At 39.6% G+C, this 16,681-nt stretch overlaps 2 protein-coding genes across 2 annotated transcripts; both read left to right on the top strand.

The window, feature by feature from the left end:
• Positions 1-2,573: 2,573 nt before the first annotated feature.
• On the top strand, positions 2,574-5,871 carry LOC309501973 (zona pellucida sperm-binding protein 3-like). The gene is made up of 8 exons (XM_082174273.1): positions 2,574-3,272; positions 3,783-3,901; positions 3,979-4,082; positions 4,164-4,341; positions 4,474-4,591; positions 4,671-4,753; positions 4,832-4,923; positions 5,000-5,871. Exons 1-8 carry the CDS (start codon positions 2,736-2,738, stop codon positions 5,068-5,070), a joined length of 1,302 nt encoding a protein of 433 aa, XP_082030399.1. The 5' UTR covers positions 2,574-2,735; the 3' UTR covers positions 5,071-5,871.
• A 1,084-nt stretch (positions 5,872-6,955) lies between these two features.
• Positions 6,956-9,532, top strand: LOC309501970 (zona pellucida sperm-binding protein 3-like). Its single transcript, XM_082174270.1, has 8 exons — positions 6,956-7,686; positions 7,962-8,080; positions 8,156-8,259; positions 8,354-8,531; positions 8,672-8,789; positions 8,873-8,955; positions 9,037-9,125; positions 9,195-9,532. Exons 1-8 carry the CDS (start codon positions 7,141-7,143, stop codon positions 9,260-9,262), a joined length of 1,305 nt encoding a protein of 434 aa, XP_082030396.1. The 5' UTR covers positions 6,956-7,140; the 3' UTR covers positions 9,263-9,532.
• Positions 9,533-16,681: the final 7,149 nt, after the last annotated feature.

Below are 16,681 nucleotides of genomic sequence, written 5' to 3'. Positions count from 1 at the left end.
CTGTTGTGCAAAGTTCATGTTGTTGCTTTGGTTTTTGTTTTCATGCCACGCCATGTTTTTGTTTCATGTTTTGTTTTAGTTATAATAAACTGCACATGGGTTCTCATCTCTCAAACTTGCCTCCAGTGGATCCTTTATTACACAATTTAAATACAAAGATCTCAAGAATCTTGTTTCTGTATTTTTAAAATGAAAATTATGACAGATAGCCTATATTTATTGAACAAACATTTATTATTTAATTTATCAAAATAACTCCAGAAATTTTATAAACTTTGCTAAAGTGATTGGTTTGAACAAGTATCAAATTAGACATTATTAAAAGCATATTAATTTAGCTTAAGTATTGTTATCAATACTGTGTGTCTTTACCGTGCTGGTTTTACCCCGTGTGTACCTCCTTGCCACCTCATACATTAATACCATTTTTAAACAAACCACCTTTCTGATTTATTTTCACACAAAATCTGTTGCTCCATCAATTTTCAAACATATATTGTTCTGCAATCATACACTGGGAGTAGTGAAAATTAGAATTCTTGTTCAATCAAATTATTTAACCTGATCTAATCTAATATAAATAACACTAATTAATAAATCACGAATAAATAAATAAATAAATAACATTTTCTATTGTTTGCAGATTTTGTAGACAAAAAAACAATGCCTTCACAAAATTAGAAGAACAGAGTGAGAAAGAGCAAAGACAAAGCCTATTCAACATTGCAAAAATTGAATCAAAGTTCTAGAAAGCCAGAGGGTAAATCATTATGTATATAATATTTAGCAGACAGTTTTTCACACTTTAACTCCTGTAAATATATTTCCCATTATAATCAGTTGCCTTAGTCGATATACTAGTATCTATCTATAACATAGCTTACATCATATTATAATATTTTAATGAGACCATATTAAGATTATACATAATAAAAAGGTAATATACTATATATTATCTAAATGTGTTCTAATCTAAATGAATAGTACCTTAGTATAGTAGGTTACAAGGGGGCTAACAGCACAAAATACATTTGCTTTTCTTCCAAGAACATGGATGTTGCACGAGTTGTTAGCACTATTTGAAGACCAGGAGCAAAACATTTTGCGACAGAAATACAAAAACATATTACCAAAATACGAATTTTGTGGATCGACTACTGTCTGTAATGTGGATTGTAATTTATAATCGACCTGTGAATGGGACGACATTCTATTCTGAAACTGTCGTCGGAGAGCGGGTATGGAGGTATTTTTGGTGCAAAACTACTGAACGCCTGTGACAGTGGAATTTGTAGTTGTAGAGAATAGCCACACATGTGTATCAGTAAATTTGAAGTCACAGAGAGAAATGTTTTAAGAGTTGCAAACTTGTAGACTTTTTTTTATCTTCCACAAACACAACACAACAGTTACACCTTCTCAAATTCTTCATTGCAGGTGCACAAATCCTATTCTACAAATCACAAATTAAGAAACTCATACGCTCACATGTTTGCTACAGTTGCTGCAGTGAATATGGTGCAAAACGCATTTACACACCCGCATCAAGAAATGTGAAGTCACGGTGAAATTTTGCTCATCTGCAAATCAGTATGTGAATTCATCCAATGAGAGTTGCACACTTGTAGAATATTTTCTCATAAATGTCTTGTATATTTTTCTAGCACAAACACAAGTAGGCCTACATAACTACAGCTGCTTGAATCTGCTGCGACGAATCTCAAACACTGTTTTTCGCTTAAGTGACAAGTTTCGCGCGCTCTCCCTTTTGCACCAAGTGCACCGTGAAATGTGGGGCAAAAGTGAGTTGTGCATCTGTAGAGCCAGTGGGCGGAGCCTACATGAATATTCATGAGTTTCCCGGCCGGGCATGCGCGTGGAACTGCTCATTGTAGTTCACGCTCCTCGTTTCTCAGCAGGTTTAATGGATTATTTAAAAAAAGGTAAATATAGTTTCAGCGCGAACTTAAACTACAATTGTGTATCGTTTTGTTAAACTCATAATGTTTTTATTAATTCGTCACTGACTGAATGATTGCTGGCATTCACTTCGTGTAGGCCAGTATACAACTTAAATTGCACCTTGCGAAGCTTTAAAACTGTGGCTTTTACTAATTGTTATCATTTGTTGATTGCAATAAATTAAATAAACCCTCATAAATGTATCTGTGGGCTAACACTTTTTAAAATATATATAATATATCCTGGTGTGATTGTTCTTAAATTCTTGTTCGTTTAAATAAGCCAAATCATTTAAGACCAAACTCAAGCATGAATGTGTTGCTTTAATACATATACGTACAATTTGGATTAAACAAAATTGTATGGACAAAAGTGGATAAATTACATTTGATACAACTAGGTTACTGTAAATGAGAAACAAAAAACACTTAACATTATTTTACGGAATATAATAAGCCACAAATTTGATGTTCTAAAAAAATATATTTACAAACATACTGGCAAAATAATGTAACTATATTATTTTTAATGTTTTGATTGCAAGGTGTGCTTGATTGCATCACTGATCTCTGCGATGTTTGATAATGACATATCCGGCTAGTGACATTATAGCACGCTCTCATTGGCTAATGCATAAACTCTACAGGTCCAGAGGAAAATCAAAGGTAATCAATTAAGGTAAAAGGGGTGGAGCCACCTTAATTCAAAGGTATACAAACAGGCAAAGCCAATTACTGGTGTGTGTTGTGGTGTTTGAGTCAAAGTTTGTTAGGATGGGGTTCTTGATAGTTGTCTTAGTGATTGTTGCATTTGAGCTGCATGATGTCTGGGGAAGTTTGAGGTACAGTCATAGTCCAAGAAGCATGGGGCCAAAATCAGATCCAGCTTCCAGAAGTCCTGCCCTTTCTCCTCTAGGGCTCTGGAACCCTTTGCAAGTGGCTTCTCAGTTTCAGAGTCCTTTGGGTCCCAACTTCAAAAGCCTTGCACAGGAGCCTTTTGGCCTTCAGGAGAAGCAGCTGTTGCAGGGTCCAGTGAAGCCTTTGGATTGGAGGTATCCCACTGTTCCTGAGGTGCAGAGTGAGTTGGTGGAGAACTTCCCGATGAGGCAACCCGTGACTCCCGGCAGCGTAGCGGTTCAATGCGGCGAGAACCGGGTTCTTGTAGAGGTCCAGCAAGACCTTTTCAGCAATGGTCAGTTGATCCAGCCAACTGGTCTGTCTTTAGGTGGATGTCCTGTTGTTGGTCAGGATCCTGAGTCTAGAGTGCTCATCTTTGAGTATGAATTACAGGACTGCAACAGCGTGCTGATGGTAAGAACTCATGAATCTTAATGGGTTATTTTGGTGTGACAGAAGAAAGCCAAAATCTTTCAAGGAAAGTCGGTTAACTTGGTTGTCATTTACAATTCCAGGGCAGCTAAGACCAAGTTCTATTTATTTAAATGGAGGAAAAATCCTGAATTTTCAAGCTACTTGCCTTTTAAATAACCCTTCAAACCAACATCTGATGTAAACTATCCCACAAACGGTATGAAAGGAGCTTAAGAAACCAGAACAAATCTTGTGCCTTAATAGTGTTAAAGCTAGTTTTTACCCAGGAACAGCCAATGCGCATGTCTCCAAAACATTGACTATCTCTGGCAACACTGGAGCTTCTGAGGGCAGCTGTAGTGATGTAAAGACTTGACTTATTGGTGATTTGCTCTTCAGGAATTCTTCCATATTGCACAGTGCACCTTCTCCCATTCATGGCAATATGAGAGTCTTGGTATATGTTAAGTCTATGGGATGACCCTCTTGGTAACCACAATATTTTTCCAGATGAATGAGGATGAACTTGTCTACACCTTCTCTCTTACCTACACCCCTGAGGCGCTTGCGGGTACTCCGATTACCCGGTCCGATGGTGCAATTGTTGGTGTACAATGCCATTATCAAAGGTAAGTGATCTCTGTGACTTTCTGCACTTTCTCGTGAAACTGGGAGACCATTTAATGGGTACTTTCATGAACCGCAGGCTCCAAAATGTAAGCAGCGATGCCTTGAGGCCAACATGGTTCCCTTATGCCTCAACCAAGGCTGGTGAAGAAGTCTTGCTGTTCTCCCTGAAGATCATGATGGGTTGGTACAGGTTTTTTCTTTCAATAAAATAAACTTTTACCCTTGCAATTGTGGCTGTGCCTAAAGTGTTTATTTGTCTAGATGATTGGTCCTATCAGAGGCCTTCATACACCTATTTCCTGGGTGGTGTTATTAACATCGAGGCATCTGTGAAGCAGTACAATCATGTGCCTCTGCGTGTGTTTGTGGACCGCTGTGTGGCCACTCAAGTACCTGATGTGAACTCCCTTCCAAGATTTTCCTTCATTGAGAATCATGGGTAAGGTCATGGCCCTTGGTGCGGTAGGACTGTTTGTTGCTTTTTGTAACCACAGTCATGGGTAAGGTCAAGTTGCTTGATTCTCTACAGTTGACATTCATGAGTTACTCTTTGTGATTGCTTTGTCATCAGGTGCTTTGTGGATGCCAAAACTACAGCTTCCAGCTCCCGCTTCATGCCTCGGTCTCAGGTTGACAAGCTCCAGTTCCAGCTGGAGGCGTTTATGTTCCGGGAGGGCAACAGTCCTTCTGTATGTACTATGAATATGAGTTAATTTGACTTCTCCTCCATCTGCTTTGGTCTTGTGACTTGTTTGTCATGCCTTGCAGATCTACATAACGTGTATTCTGAAGGCAACTATTGCTTCTGCACCCAGTGATGCTCAGCGCAAATCCTGTTCCTTTGCCAATGGGTACATGGGTTTTTGGGGGGTTTATTTTTAAGTCGACTTTTCTGACGTTGTAGGTTTCATGTCTTTGTCTTTTTGCAGGTGGTCTGCTGCTGATGGAAATGACGAAGTTTGTGGTTGCTGTGACTCAACATGTGGTCCTGATGGTGAATTTGCTGCCTCTCCCTATGGAGGTTTGTAGCTTTTGCTTTTTTTATTTTTTTTGTGCTTTCCCCCCCAAGTGCTCTAACCTGGCTTTCTTCTCTCTAGGTATTCAGTGGGAAGGCAAGGCCTCACTTGGTCCTGTAATGGTTCAAGGGCAAAAGAGAGGTTCTCAATAAAACTGACAAACCAATCCATGCTTGCATCTGACTCCTCATGTCTGGTTTAACACTTTAAATTGGAAGTGCCTCATTCTGCCAATGTGGTGAAACTGATAGTCCTATTGTACATTTGTAAGTCCCATATAGCCTAGAACCCTTTGGTTGCATTGTTATATGGGACTTGCAAAGGTACAGAAGTTTTTCTCCACAGGGAATTTAAAAAAAGAACTTTTTTTTTTTTTTTTTAAAGGCTGCTAGTGTAAGACCAAGGTTAATTGATATATATACTTTTGAAGAAATCAGTTTGTTACTTTGTTTAACTGTGTCCATTTCCTGGTGAAAATAATTACCCATGATGCTCTCAAGAATTCCAAAAGTGCTCTGCAAGGAACACCTTGTCTCATGAAGCACTGCAGATGTAATGAGTTGGTCTCCCTATCATTCCTGTACTCTGTGTTTGTGCATATTGTGACAATTGGTTGTAATCAGCTTCCACTGAAGTTTGATCACACGAAGCTGTAGTGGTTATACAAAACTAAACTTTTTTTTTTTTTCTTTCTGACCTGTATATTTAGTGTACATGAAACTACAGTCTATAATTTGTTTGCACTCATGTGCTCGTTAGTTGACTGTCTTTACAAGCTGTCAGTTTCTTAATTGTAAAATTGTGTATGAATGTAGATATCTTAAAGCCCTCTAGTGACTTTCCAGACTTCACATTTGCTAATGCAGTGGTTGTTCAGTCCTGGTCCAAGGGATCCACTCATCTGCACATTTTAGCTATATTAAGACTGTCAGTCCTAATCTGAATAAAAAAAATTTGCAAGTGTGAATAAATCTTTTTTTTTTTTACAAATCTGTTTCAAGCTACATTGTTTTGAATCACATTTCTGTAAATCAGTTTCAATCTGTCTGCTATGATTGGGGTTCATGTGATTTATGCAACTTTCTCATGCCACACAAAATGTAGACAGATGCTGATTTATGAAACATGCTGAAAGTTGCTGAAGAAACAAGATTGTTGTAAAGTGCTCAATGAGCAGAAAATGACAACATAATGAAGACATGGTTTGAAACCAGTGGAGACGACAGCACGGAATAAAGCTGCTCATACCAGCCTCCTATAGTTCTGCTGTGGCCTAAGAAGATGCAGTAGTCCAGCGTGGTGGCTAGTACACGTTGTAAATAAGATATCTGTATAGCAGACTCCTATGTTGCAGGTGTTGTTTTTGGTGTATGCTTACCAACGCAACGTAATTTCCATAGAAATCAATGCAGATATTTCGGCAAGTGAAAGAGCGGCATGGATACACACATCAGATCTGAATAAGTTGCAATAATACAATGTGGACATCAATAATTTTAGTTCAGATTCCAATCGGTTACACAAATAATCCGATTTGGACTGATAGCCAAAGTGTGTCTTATTTAACACACCTGATTCAGATCATCAACTCATTAGGCTAGAGCTCCAATAACTGAACTAAGGGTATGTTTACATGACAACATTGTACTAAAAATAAGAAAGGTTTTCCTTTGCATTTTTAAATGTTTTGCGTACAGACAACAATGTTGTCGAAATGATCCCGGTTCACAAGGATCTGTGAAAACAACAAAAAATGCTGTATTCTGCTGCCAGGCCAGTAGTTGGCAATGACACTTTGTAAAGAAACACTACATGCCTATAGACTGAAAACGTAATACGCATACGCATTCATGTTTTTGTAGTTTAGATTACATAGACAATAATGGTATCGGTTTCAAAAACTTGCACTTTGAAACCAGTTTTCAAAACTTTGAGTTTTAGTCCCCCAAAATGCTGTTGTTGTGTAAATGAACAAAATGCATAAAAAGATTTAGTTGAAAATGGTGTCATGTAAATACCCCCCTTAATGTGTCAGATAAGAGAAACATACAGAATGTGAAGAGCGGTGGGTGCCCGAGATGCATAAAATCTACAGGTCCAGAGGAGAATCAAAGGTAATCAATTAAGGTAAAAGGGGTCGAACCACCTTAATTCAAAGGTGTACAAAAAGGCAAAGCCAAGTACTGGTGTGTGTTGTGGTGTTTGAATCAAAGTTTGTTAGGATGGGGTTTCTGAAAGTTGTCTTAGTGATGGTTGTGATTGTTGCATTTGATCTGCCTGATGTCTGGGGAAGTTTAAGGTACAGTCACAGTCCAAGAAGCATAGGGCCAAAATCAGATCCAGCTTCCAGAAGTCCTGCCCTTTCTCCTCTAAGACTCTGGAACCCTTTGCAAGTGGCTTCTCAGTTTCAGAGTCCTTTGGGTCCCGACTTCAAAAGCCTTGCACAGGAGCCTTTTGGCCTTCAGGAAAAGCAGCTGTTGCAGGGTCCAGTGAAGCCTTTGGATTGGAGGTATCCCGTTGTTCCCGAGGTGCAGCGTGAGTTGGCGGTGGACTTCCAGTTGAGGCAACCCGTGACTCCCAGCAGCGTAGCGGTTCAATGCGGCGAGAATCGGGTTCTTGTAGAGGTCCAGCAGGACTTTTTCAGCAATGGTCAGTTGATCCAGCCAACTGGTCTGTCTCTAGGTGGATGTCCTGTTGTTGGTCAGGATCCTGAGTCAAGAGTGCTCATCTTTGACTATGAGTTACAGAACTGCATCAGCTTGCTGATGGTAAGTACTCATAAATCTTAATGGGTTATTTTGGTGTGGCAGAAGATAGCCAAAATCTTTCAAGGAAAGTCAGTTTACTTGGTCTTAGCTGTTTGAAAATCCTGAATTTTCAAACTACTTGCCTTTAAATAATCAACAACATTTTGATGCTCTTATTGTGGAGTCATTCCACTATTGCACCGAGCACTTTCCCATTCATAGTAATATGAGGGCACTGTCTTGGTATACGTGAAGTCTCTGGGATGACCCTCTTGGTAACCACAGTCTTTTTCCAGATGAATGAGGATGAGCTTGTCTACACCTTCTCTCTTACCTACACCCCTGAGGCGCTTGCAGGTATTCCGATTACCCGGGCCGATGGTGCAATTGTTGGTGTTCAATGCCATTATCAAAGGTAAATGATCTGTGACTTTCTGTACTTTCTCGAGCAACTGGGAGACCATTTAATGGGTACTTTCATGAACCGCAGGCTTCAAAATGTAAGCAGTGATGCCTTGAGGCCAACATGGTTCCCTTATGCCTCAACCAAGGCTGGTGAAGAGGTCTTGCTGTTCTCCCTGAAGATCATGATGGGTTGGTACAGGTTGTTTCTTTCAATAAAATACACCTTTACCCTTGCTATTGTGGCTGTGCACTTAAAAATAATTATACATTTTTATTTGTGTAGATGATTGGTCCTATCAGAGGCCTTCATACTCCTATTTCCTGGGTGACGTTATTAACATCGAGGCATCTGTGTATCAGTACAATCATGTGCCTCTGCGTGTGTTTGTGGACCGCTGTGTGGCCACTCAAGTACCTGATGTGAACTCCCTTCCAAGATATTCCTTCATTGAGAATCATGGGTAAGGTCATGGCCCTTGATGCGTTAGGACTGTTTTAAGTTGTTTGTAATCACTGTCACAGAGTCATGGGTAAAGTCTAGTTGCTTGATGCTCTACAATTGACATTCATGAGTTACTTTTTGTGATTGTTTTGTCATCAGGTGCTTTGTGGATGCCAAAACTACAGCTTCCAGCTCCCGCTTCATGCCTCGGTCTCAGGTTGACAAGATCCACTTCCAGCTGGAGGCGTTTATGTTCCATGAGGGCAACAGTCTTTCTGTATGTATTACGAATATCATGCGTTAATTTGTTTTCTCTTCTGGTCTGCTTTGGTGTTGTGATTTGTATGACATCCCTTGCAGATCTACATAACATGTATTCTGAAGGCAACTATTGCTTCTGCACCCAGTGATGCTCAGCGCAAATCCTGTTCCTTTGCCAATGGGTACTTTATTTTATTTAATAAAAAAAAAAAAATGTATGGACTTTGTTCATTTTGAAGGTTCCGTGTCTTGTCTTTTTGCAGGTGGATTGCTGCTGATGGAAACGACCAAGTTTGTGGTTGCTGTGACTCAACATGTGGTCCTGATGAATTTGCTGCTTCTCCCTATGGAGGTTGGTAGCGTTTGCTCTTTCTAAGGTTGCTTTTATTCAAGTGCTCTAACTTGGCTCTCTTCTCTCTAGGCATTCAGTGGGAAGGCAAGGCCTCACTTGGTCCTGTAATGGTTCAAGGGCAAAAGAGAGGTTCTTAATAAAACTGACAAACCAATCCTTGCTTGTTTCTGACTTGTCATTTTGCATCAAATACCATCCAACCATAGGGTTCCAGAAGTTTATAAATTTCTGTATAAATGGGTAATCTTAAATTGAGCATTTTAAATGCAGCTACTGTAAGCTCCAAGGTTAATTGGTATATGCTTTTGAAGCCATCAGTTTACATTACATGTTTTTCGTTTAACAGCAGAATTTCCAAACGAAAAACATATCCATGATTCTCTTAAGAATTTGGCAAGCAAATGATTCCAAAACTGCTCTGCGGGAACACCTTGTACCATGAAGCACTGCTGATGTGATGGAGTTGGTCTCCCTATTGTATTCCTGTGCTCTCACAGTTTGTATATGAATATTGTGATGCTTAATAGTTTATAATAAACTTTATCTGACGTTTGATCACTAAGCCCTAGAGGTCATACAAAACTAAACACACCCTCTCTCTGGGATCTGTATTTATGAATCTCTAGTCTATCATTTGAACTCAGGTTCTTTTTAGATTACAGTAAGTTTCTGTCATAGACAAGCTTGTTTGTAAAATTGTGAATGAATGTAATGTAAAATCTTCTAGTGACTTTCCAGGCTGTTCTCGTTTGCTAATGCTCGTTTGCTAAACTTGCGCTTTGAAACCCTTTTTTAAATGTTTGTGTTTTTAGGCCTCCAAAACTCTGTGGTGATGAAAATAAATGGCCAAAATGCATAAGTTGTCTGTTTTTAGTTGAAAATGGTGTCTTGTAAATGTCCGCTCAATGGCTGCATCTGAAATCACATACTCTTGAGTAGGTATTTATTTTGAATAAGTAATTATTTCACAACCTCTAAAAAGTATGTTATGTGTAGTATGAATGAAATTCATATATACTACATTCACCATGTTATCATTGTCATGTGACCTTCCAGCATCAGTTGTCGCTTCACTGCCATTCACAAATCCTCTCCTGAGGCCTCATGGGGTAGTAAAGTGTCCATCGTATGAACACTTTCGAATCTAGCCGGAAGTAGTAGATCATCTGGGTACTTTTTGCCTACTCTTTTATGAGTTCTGTAAATTCGAACATACTTTTGTCATATACTGTTTTTCGCCAACTATATAGTAGGGAACTATGCGATTTTGGATACAGCCCTTTTATCAAATAAGAGAGACTGACCCTGTGTCTCAATGTCCATACTATCCATCCTAAACAGTATGTGAGATTAAAATAAGTGTGTCCCAAAACATAGTATGTTGAAAAGAGTATGCCAGAAGTCCCCAGATGGTCTACTATTTCTGGTCGATTTTCGAAGTGTGGATCCGTGCTCACTATAACGGCTAATATTGCCCACAACCCATTGCGCTTTGGAGGAGGATTCAGTTCAGAACTACAAACACGAGTTAAAAGTGTTCAGAAAACTACAAAACATGGCTGATGTGTGCGACCGATGGTCAAGAAGAGAGTCTTCACAAAAACAGTACATACTGTTAGGGTATAGTATAAGTAGGTGAATTGAGACACAGCAAGACAAGGGCTGCGTTCGAAACCGCATATTCAATGAGTAGGTACTTAATTTCAATAAGTACTTACTTCGAAAGCGCTAAAAGAGTAGGTACTTTATAGCCTGATCTCGTTAAGTATGAATGCGAACCGGACATCTGCCATGTTGACGTTATCATGTGACCTACGACGCGTTATCACAAGCGTTAACACGTTTAATTCATCTGTCTGTAAATATCTTGATATTGATTAAACTTGCTCATTTTGTGGTCTTTTTGAAGAAACTGCTGCCCTTTTATTTTGTGAATACATTTATGTTCTTATATTTAACCCTACTAATGTGACCCACCGTTTTATTCTTAACGATATTATTTATTTTTATTACGAAATCCAAAAATGGTGATCTCTTGAATATGTTGTTAATTTCTTTATTTTATATCCAAACATTTTCATCCACAAGCAAAAGTAGCTTAAATCTCCTTTATGTTTTCCTCTTTTTCTTGTTGAATTTAACTCGTTTCATCCCTCAGGCCTAGACCTATAAATAACAAAAAAATCATTTTTTAAATGTATTATAATGAATTATTTAAGAAAATATATATTAAGATATTCAACCTTGTAGGTTCTTTTTTCCTGTGTATAAAATCTCATATTATGTATATATGCGAACCCATGACATATATATATATATATATATATATATATATATATATATATATATATATATATATATATATACATACACCTCATAACATCAGTAACTCTACAGCCCTACCTAGAACGGTTTTCCTCAGCGTTTGTAATGTCTGCACAAAGGGCAGCTGTGCGAAGATTCGTCTTTGGAGAAAACTGTTGATTTTATACTCGAAAAATGTAAGTATCATTAATATAAAAAATGTATATTACCCCAGAATGAATTGCATTGCTATCCCACCCCAAAACATACAATAATAACAACGATAAATGCTGACCAATACTTAATTATATTACTTTTTACTGAAAATGATATAATTCAATAAAACAAACAAAATGTAATGTATGTCATATGACATAGCTATGCATGAATACACTCTAGATGTGTATATAGTGAACATATCTACATTTTCATTCAAACAATTAATTAAAGCATTAATTAATTCAATTATTTTATTTTATTTACTGACAACAATGAGAAATATTAATAAATTAGTAAAAGAATGAATGAAAGTCACCATCACACAATAAACAAATGCATATACAAGTCAACACATGAAATAAAGCTTTATTCAAACTACAATCATGTATGTAGGCTACAGGCGCTGAACCCCACATCCTTCTGCCATCTCAACACAGCGGTTCCCATTCTGCAGCTTTATTCTGATTAATCAGCTGACCGCCAGAGGTGAGCCGTTCCTTCGTGCCTGAGGTTGTTGCGTGATGTGTTGTGCTTCACAATCTGAGGCAATAAGGGCAGGTGGAGTGATGGAGGGTCTCATAAGAGCGGGTGGAGTGATGGAGGGTCTCATAAGAGCAGGTGGAGTGATGGAGGGTCTCATAAGAGCAGGTGGAGTGATGGAGGGTCTCATAAGGGCAGGTGGAGTGATGGAGGGTCTCGTAAGGGCAGGTGGAGTGATGGAGGGTCTCATAAGAGCAGGTGGAGTGATGGAGGGTCTCATAAGAGCAGGTGGAGTGATGGAGGGTCTCATAAGAGCGGGGTGGAGTGATGGAGGGTCTCATAAGAGCGGGGTGGAGTGATGGAGGGTCTCATAAGGGCAGGTGGAGTGATGGAGGGTCTCATAAGAGCAGGTGGAGTGATGGAGGGTCTCGTAAGGGCAGGTGGAGTGATGGAGGGTCTCATAAGAGCAGGTGGAGAGATGGAGGGTCTCATAAGAGCAGGTGGAGTGATGGAGGGTCTCGTAAGGGCAGGTGGAGTGATGGAGGGTCTCATAAGAGCAGGTGGAGAGATGGAGGGTCTCATAAGAGCAGGTGGAGTGATGGAGGGTCTCGTAAGGGCAGGTGGAGTGATGGAGGGTCTCATAAGAGCAGGTGGAGAGATGGAGGGTCTCATAAGAGCAGGTGGAGTGATGGAGGGTCTCATAAGTGCAGGTGGAGAGATGGAGGGTCTCATAAGAGCAGGTGGAGAGATGGAGGGTCTCATAAGAGCAGGTGGAGTGATGGAGGGTCTCGTAAGGGCAGGTGGAGTGATGGAGGGTCTCATAAGAGCAGGTGGAGTGATGGAGGGTCTCATAAGAGCAGGTGGAGTGATGGAGGGTCTCATAAGAGCAGGTGGAGTGATGGAGGGTCTCATAAGAGCAGGTGGAGAGATGGAGGGTCTCGTAAGAGCAGGTGGAGTGATGGAGGGTCTCGTAAGGGCAGGTGGAGTGATGGAGGGTCTCATAAGAGCAGGTGGAGTGATGGAGGGTCTCATAAGAGCAGGTGGAGTGATGGAGGGTCTCATAAGAGCAGGTGGAGTGATGGAGGGTCTCATAAGAGCAGGTGGAGAGATGGAGGGTCTCGTAAGAGCAGGTGGAGTGATGGAGGGTCTCGTAAGGGCAGGTGGAGTGATGGAGGGTCTCATAAGAGCAGGTGGAGTGATGGAGGGTCTCGTAAGGGCAGGTGGAGTGATGGAGGGTCTCATAAGAGCAGGTGGAGTGATGGAGGGTCTCGTAAGGGCAGGTGGAGTGATGGAGGGTCTCATAAGAGCAGGTGGAGAGATGGAGGGTCTCGTCCATGGCACCATTTCCAGGATTCAGCTCTGTCACATGACCCTTCAGAAATCATTCTAATACTGATTTGCTGCTCAAGAAACATTTCTGATTATTATCACAGTTGAAAATGGTTGTGCTGCTTAATGAAGTGTGGAACTTGCCTGCTATAAATGTATAACATTTCTTAAATCATAGTGATTCCAAACTTTTGTCATGCAAATCTTAAATACCAGAATGTCATGTTTTAACATTGATCCAACAAAGTTTAAAGGTTTCATTTTCAAGAGTTCAAGTCAGAAGTAGATCATGCATTTGTATCAATGGTCATCATTGTGTATCATCCAGGCACACAGAGCAACACATACGGTCAAAGAAAGAACATGACAAAGAGAAACATCAGTGTAGGGTGCAAAATGTTTATTTGGACACGGATATGGTTGTGGAGTTATTTCCCAGAGATTATTGCCAGAGATGACACAGTTGTAAAGCTTCATAAGGTAAGGTATCAGAAGAGCTTAGCAATAAATAAATTAAATGGTAATGGTTCATGTATTTAGGAATATTCTGCTCTTCTGTTGGAAATAAGTGTTGCTGTAATCATTCAGGTGTTCTGGAATTTTTTGGTTTTACGGTAAAAGTGGAACGTTATTTTTTTTATTTATTTTTTATTGCAGTGACATTCAACAAATGATAACAAAAGACAGTTTAAAGCATTGCAATGTACAGAGGAAAAGCACAACGAAATGAACGAGTTGAAGTTTGCTGTGCTTTATATAGGCCTACACGAAGTGAATGCCAGCAATCATTTAGTCATTAACGAATGCACAAAACATGCAAACTAATAAAAACATTATGAGTTTAACAAAACGATACACAATTGTAGTTTAAGTTCGCGCTGAAACTATATTTACCTTTTTTTAAATAATCCATTAAACCTGCTGAGAAACGAGGAGCGTGAACTACAATGAGCAGTTCCACGCGCATGCCCGGCCGGGAAACTCATGAATATTCATGTAGGCTCCGCCCACTGGCTCTACAGATGCACAACTCACTTTTGCCCCACATTTCACGGTGTACTTGGTGCAAAAGGGAGAGCGCGCGAAACTTGTCACTTAAGCGAAAAACAGTGTTTGAGATTCGTCGCAGCAGATTCAAGCAGCTGTGGTTATGTACTTGTGTTTGTGCTAGAAAAATATACAAGACATTTATGAGAAAATATTCTACAAGTGTGCAACTCTCATTGGATGAATTCACATACTGATTTGCAGATGAGCAAAATTTCACCGTGACTTCACATTTCTTGATGCGGGTGTGTAAATGCGTTTTGCACCATATTCACTGCAGCAACTGTAGCAAACATGTGAGCGTATGAGTTTCTTAATTTGTGATTTGTAGAATAGGATTTGTGCACCTGCAATGAAGAATTTGAGAAGGTGTAACTGTTGTGTTGTGTTTGTGGAAGATAAAAAAAAGTCTACAAGTTTGCAACTCTTAAAACATTTCTCTCTGTGACTTCAAATTTACTGATACACATGTGTGGCTATTCTCTACAACTACAAATTCCACTGTCACAGGCGTTCAGTAGTTTTGCACCAAAAATACCTCCATAAGCGGGAACATGCTTGTCTACGAGTGACGCTGCAGAGCGAGCAGGAAAACACGGAGCGGATTAGCGGAATCAGTGGATCTTTAGCGGAGCGATAACAGATCGTTTTTATGGGAATCTTCTGGAGGGTTAGGGAGGGGGGCGAGAGGGGCACCTCAGCTGATGAGGGCAGAAGGGCAGTGGCTCTAGCCACCGGGCCACCCCCCCGTGCACGGCCCTGCTGCATCGGGATGCCCGTCGAGATCCATCCTCTTATGAAGACTCTAGATGAACCATTACCAGTGACTAAGATGACGCCAACCCAAGCAAGGACTACCGCTGCTCTTGACCATCATACTAGACTGTAATATATTTCACGTATAAATGATTTATTATTACGCTGCCATTGCCTTAAAATGGACATTAATTTTGCTATTGCCTAGTCTACTTCGTAAAAACGAGGAACAAAAACGTTCAATTCCTCCAACAACACAATGATAAAAACAATACATACCAAATAGCAATAAAATATGTAGCCTACATCTGTAGCATATTGATGTGTAACACATTTTTTTTTTATCGGCTATTCTCCAAGTGATAGTCATACAAATATAATAATGTTTCAAGTTTCGTTTTGTGTAATAAAGCATTAGATATGAATTTTCTGATATGTGGAGGGTGAACCAAGACACGCTTCCTATTTAAAAAACAAGTTTCAAGTTACTTTTCACCGTGACTCTCCACTCAATATCCGCTCTTTGCCAGCGCGCTATACACTTAATCGCTGACGGCCAAAGAGATTGCTCCACTTTTATTTAGTTTCATATTTATGTTTAAATATTATTATAGGCTATTGTTATTTTATTTCATTTATTATGTTGATTATGAATAGTGTACAGCATTAGGAGTTTGTTTTTTGAAAGCCTTTCTTTAAAGTGAATTTCGTTCTGTATAATTTGTATCTTAATTGTATTTAATGTTTCATCAACCAATGGCCTGGATTTAATAAATAAGAAGCAAACCAAGATGATCGGGTTTGGATTAAAGTAGGCCTATACATAACAAACAAACCATGTTTCCGGGGCCTTAGTTTGAGGCCGAATCAATAGCAGGGGAGAGCCGGGACGATTGAAACGCGGGACGGATGAAATGCGGGATGGATGAAACATGGGGGTTTCCGGGAATACCCCTCACATCATGTACATCAAATTTCGTCAGCACGTACAGCACGCAATGCCTACCAGACCCGCAAAAACATTTCTTCTTTACGTCATCCCGTTTTATAGTTAGTGCGGGAAAGCTGATTTTGAATGCTGTTAGTGAATTCTTTTGTGCTGTACCTTTTTTTGACTGACAAATTGTATGTATTGTTTCATGTGCCATTGTTATGATAATATGGAAGGTGTATTAGTACTTCAACACACCCTTAAGTGTGTAATATCAGAGTTTTTTAGTTTAAGGATAAAACAGGTTTAACTGGTAGGAGGCGCTGTCGGGACGGTTGACAGCGCCTCCTGCCAGTTAAACCTGGTCATAGGAAAACTGCTTTTAATGTGTGGCCACACTGTTTAACCATTGAATAAAAACGTGTTTTACAATAAATAAAGAAAACATTTGTAATACATACGATGTGTTTTCAATGTTTAATAGTTATTT

Source organism: Leuciscus leuciscus, assembly GCF_965113295.1.
Source record: "Leuciscus leuciscus genome assembly, chromosome: 6".
In the NCBI taxonomy this organism is placed as follows: Eukaryota; Metazoa; Chordata; class Actinopteri; order Cypriniformes; family Leuciscidae; genus Leuciscus; species Leuciscus leuciscus.
Note: the sequence above shows the minus strand (reverse complement) of the source record. Positions and strands in the feature narration are given on the sequence as shown.

Bases quoted from the DNA above. Each gene is read 5' to 3' on its own strand.
- LOC309501970 (XM_082174270.1), top strand. From the start codon at position 7,141: ATGGGGTTTCTGAAAGTTGTCTTAGTGATGGTTGTGATTGTTGCATTT. The intron at 8,260-8,353 runs GTTGGTACAGGT...TTATTTGTGTAG, and splicing joins CTCCCTGAAGATCATGATGG to ATGATTGGTCCTATCAGAGG. The intron at 8,956-9,036 runs GTACTTTATTTT...GTCTTTTTGCAG, and splicing joins TCCTGTTCCTTTGCCAATGG to GTGGATTGCTGCTGATGGAA.
- LOC309501973 (XM_082174273.1), top strand. From the start codon at position 2,736: ATGGGGTTCTTGATAGTTGTCTTAGTGATTGTTGCATTTGAGCTGCAT. The intron at 4,083-4,163 runs GTTGGTACAGGT...TTATTTGTCTAG, and splicing joins CTCCCTGAAGATCATGATGG to ATGATTGGTCCTATCAGAGG. The intron at 4,924-4,999 runs GTTTGTAGCTTT...TCTTCTCTCTAG, and splicing joins TGCTGCCTCTCCCTATGGAG to GTATTCAGTGGGAAGGCAAG.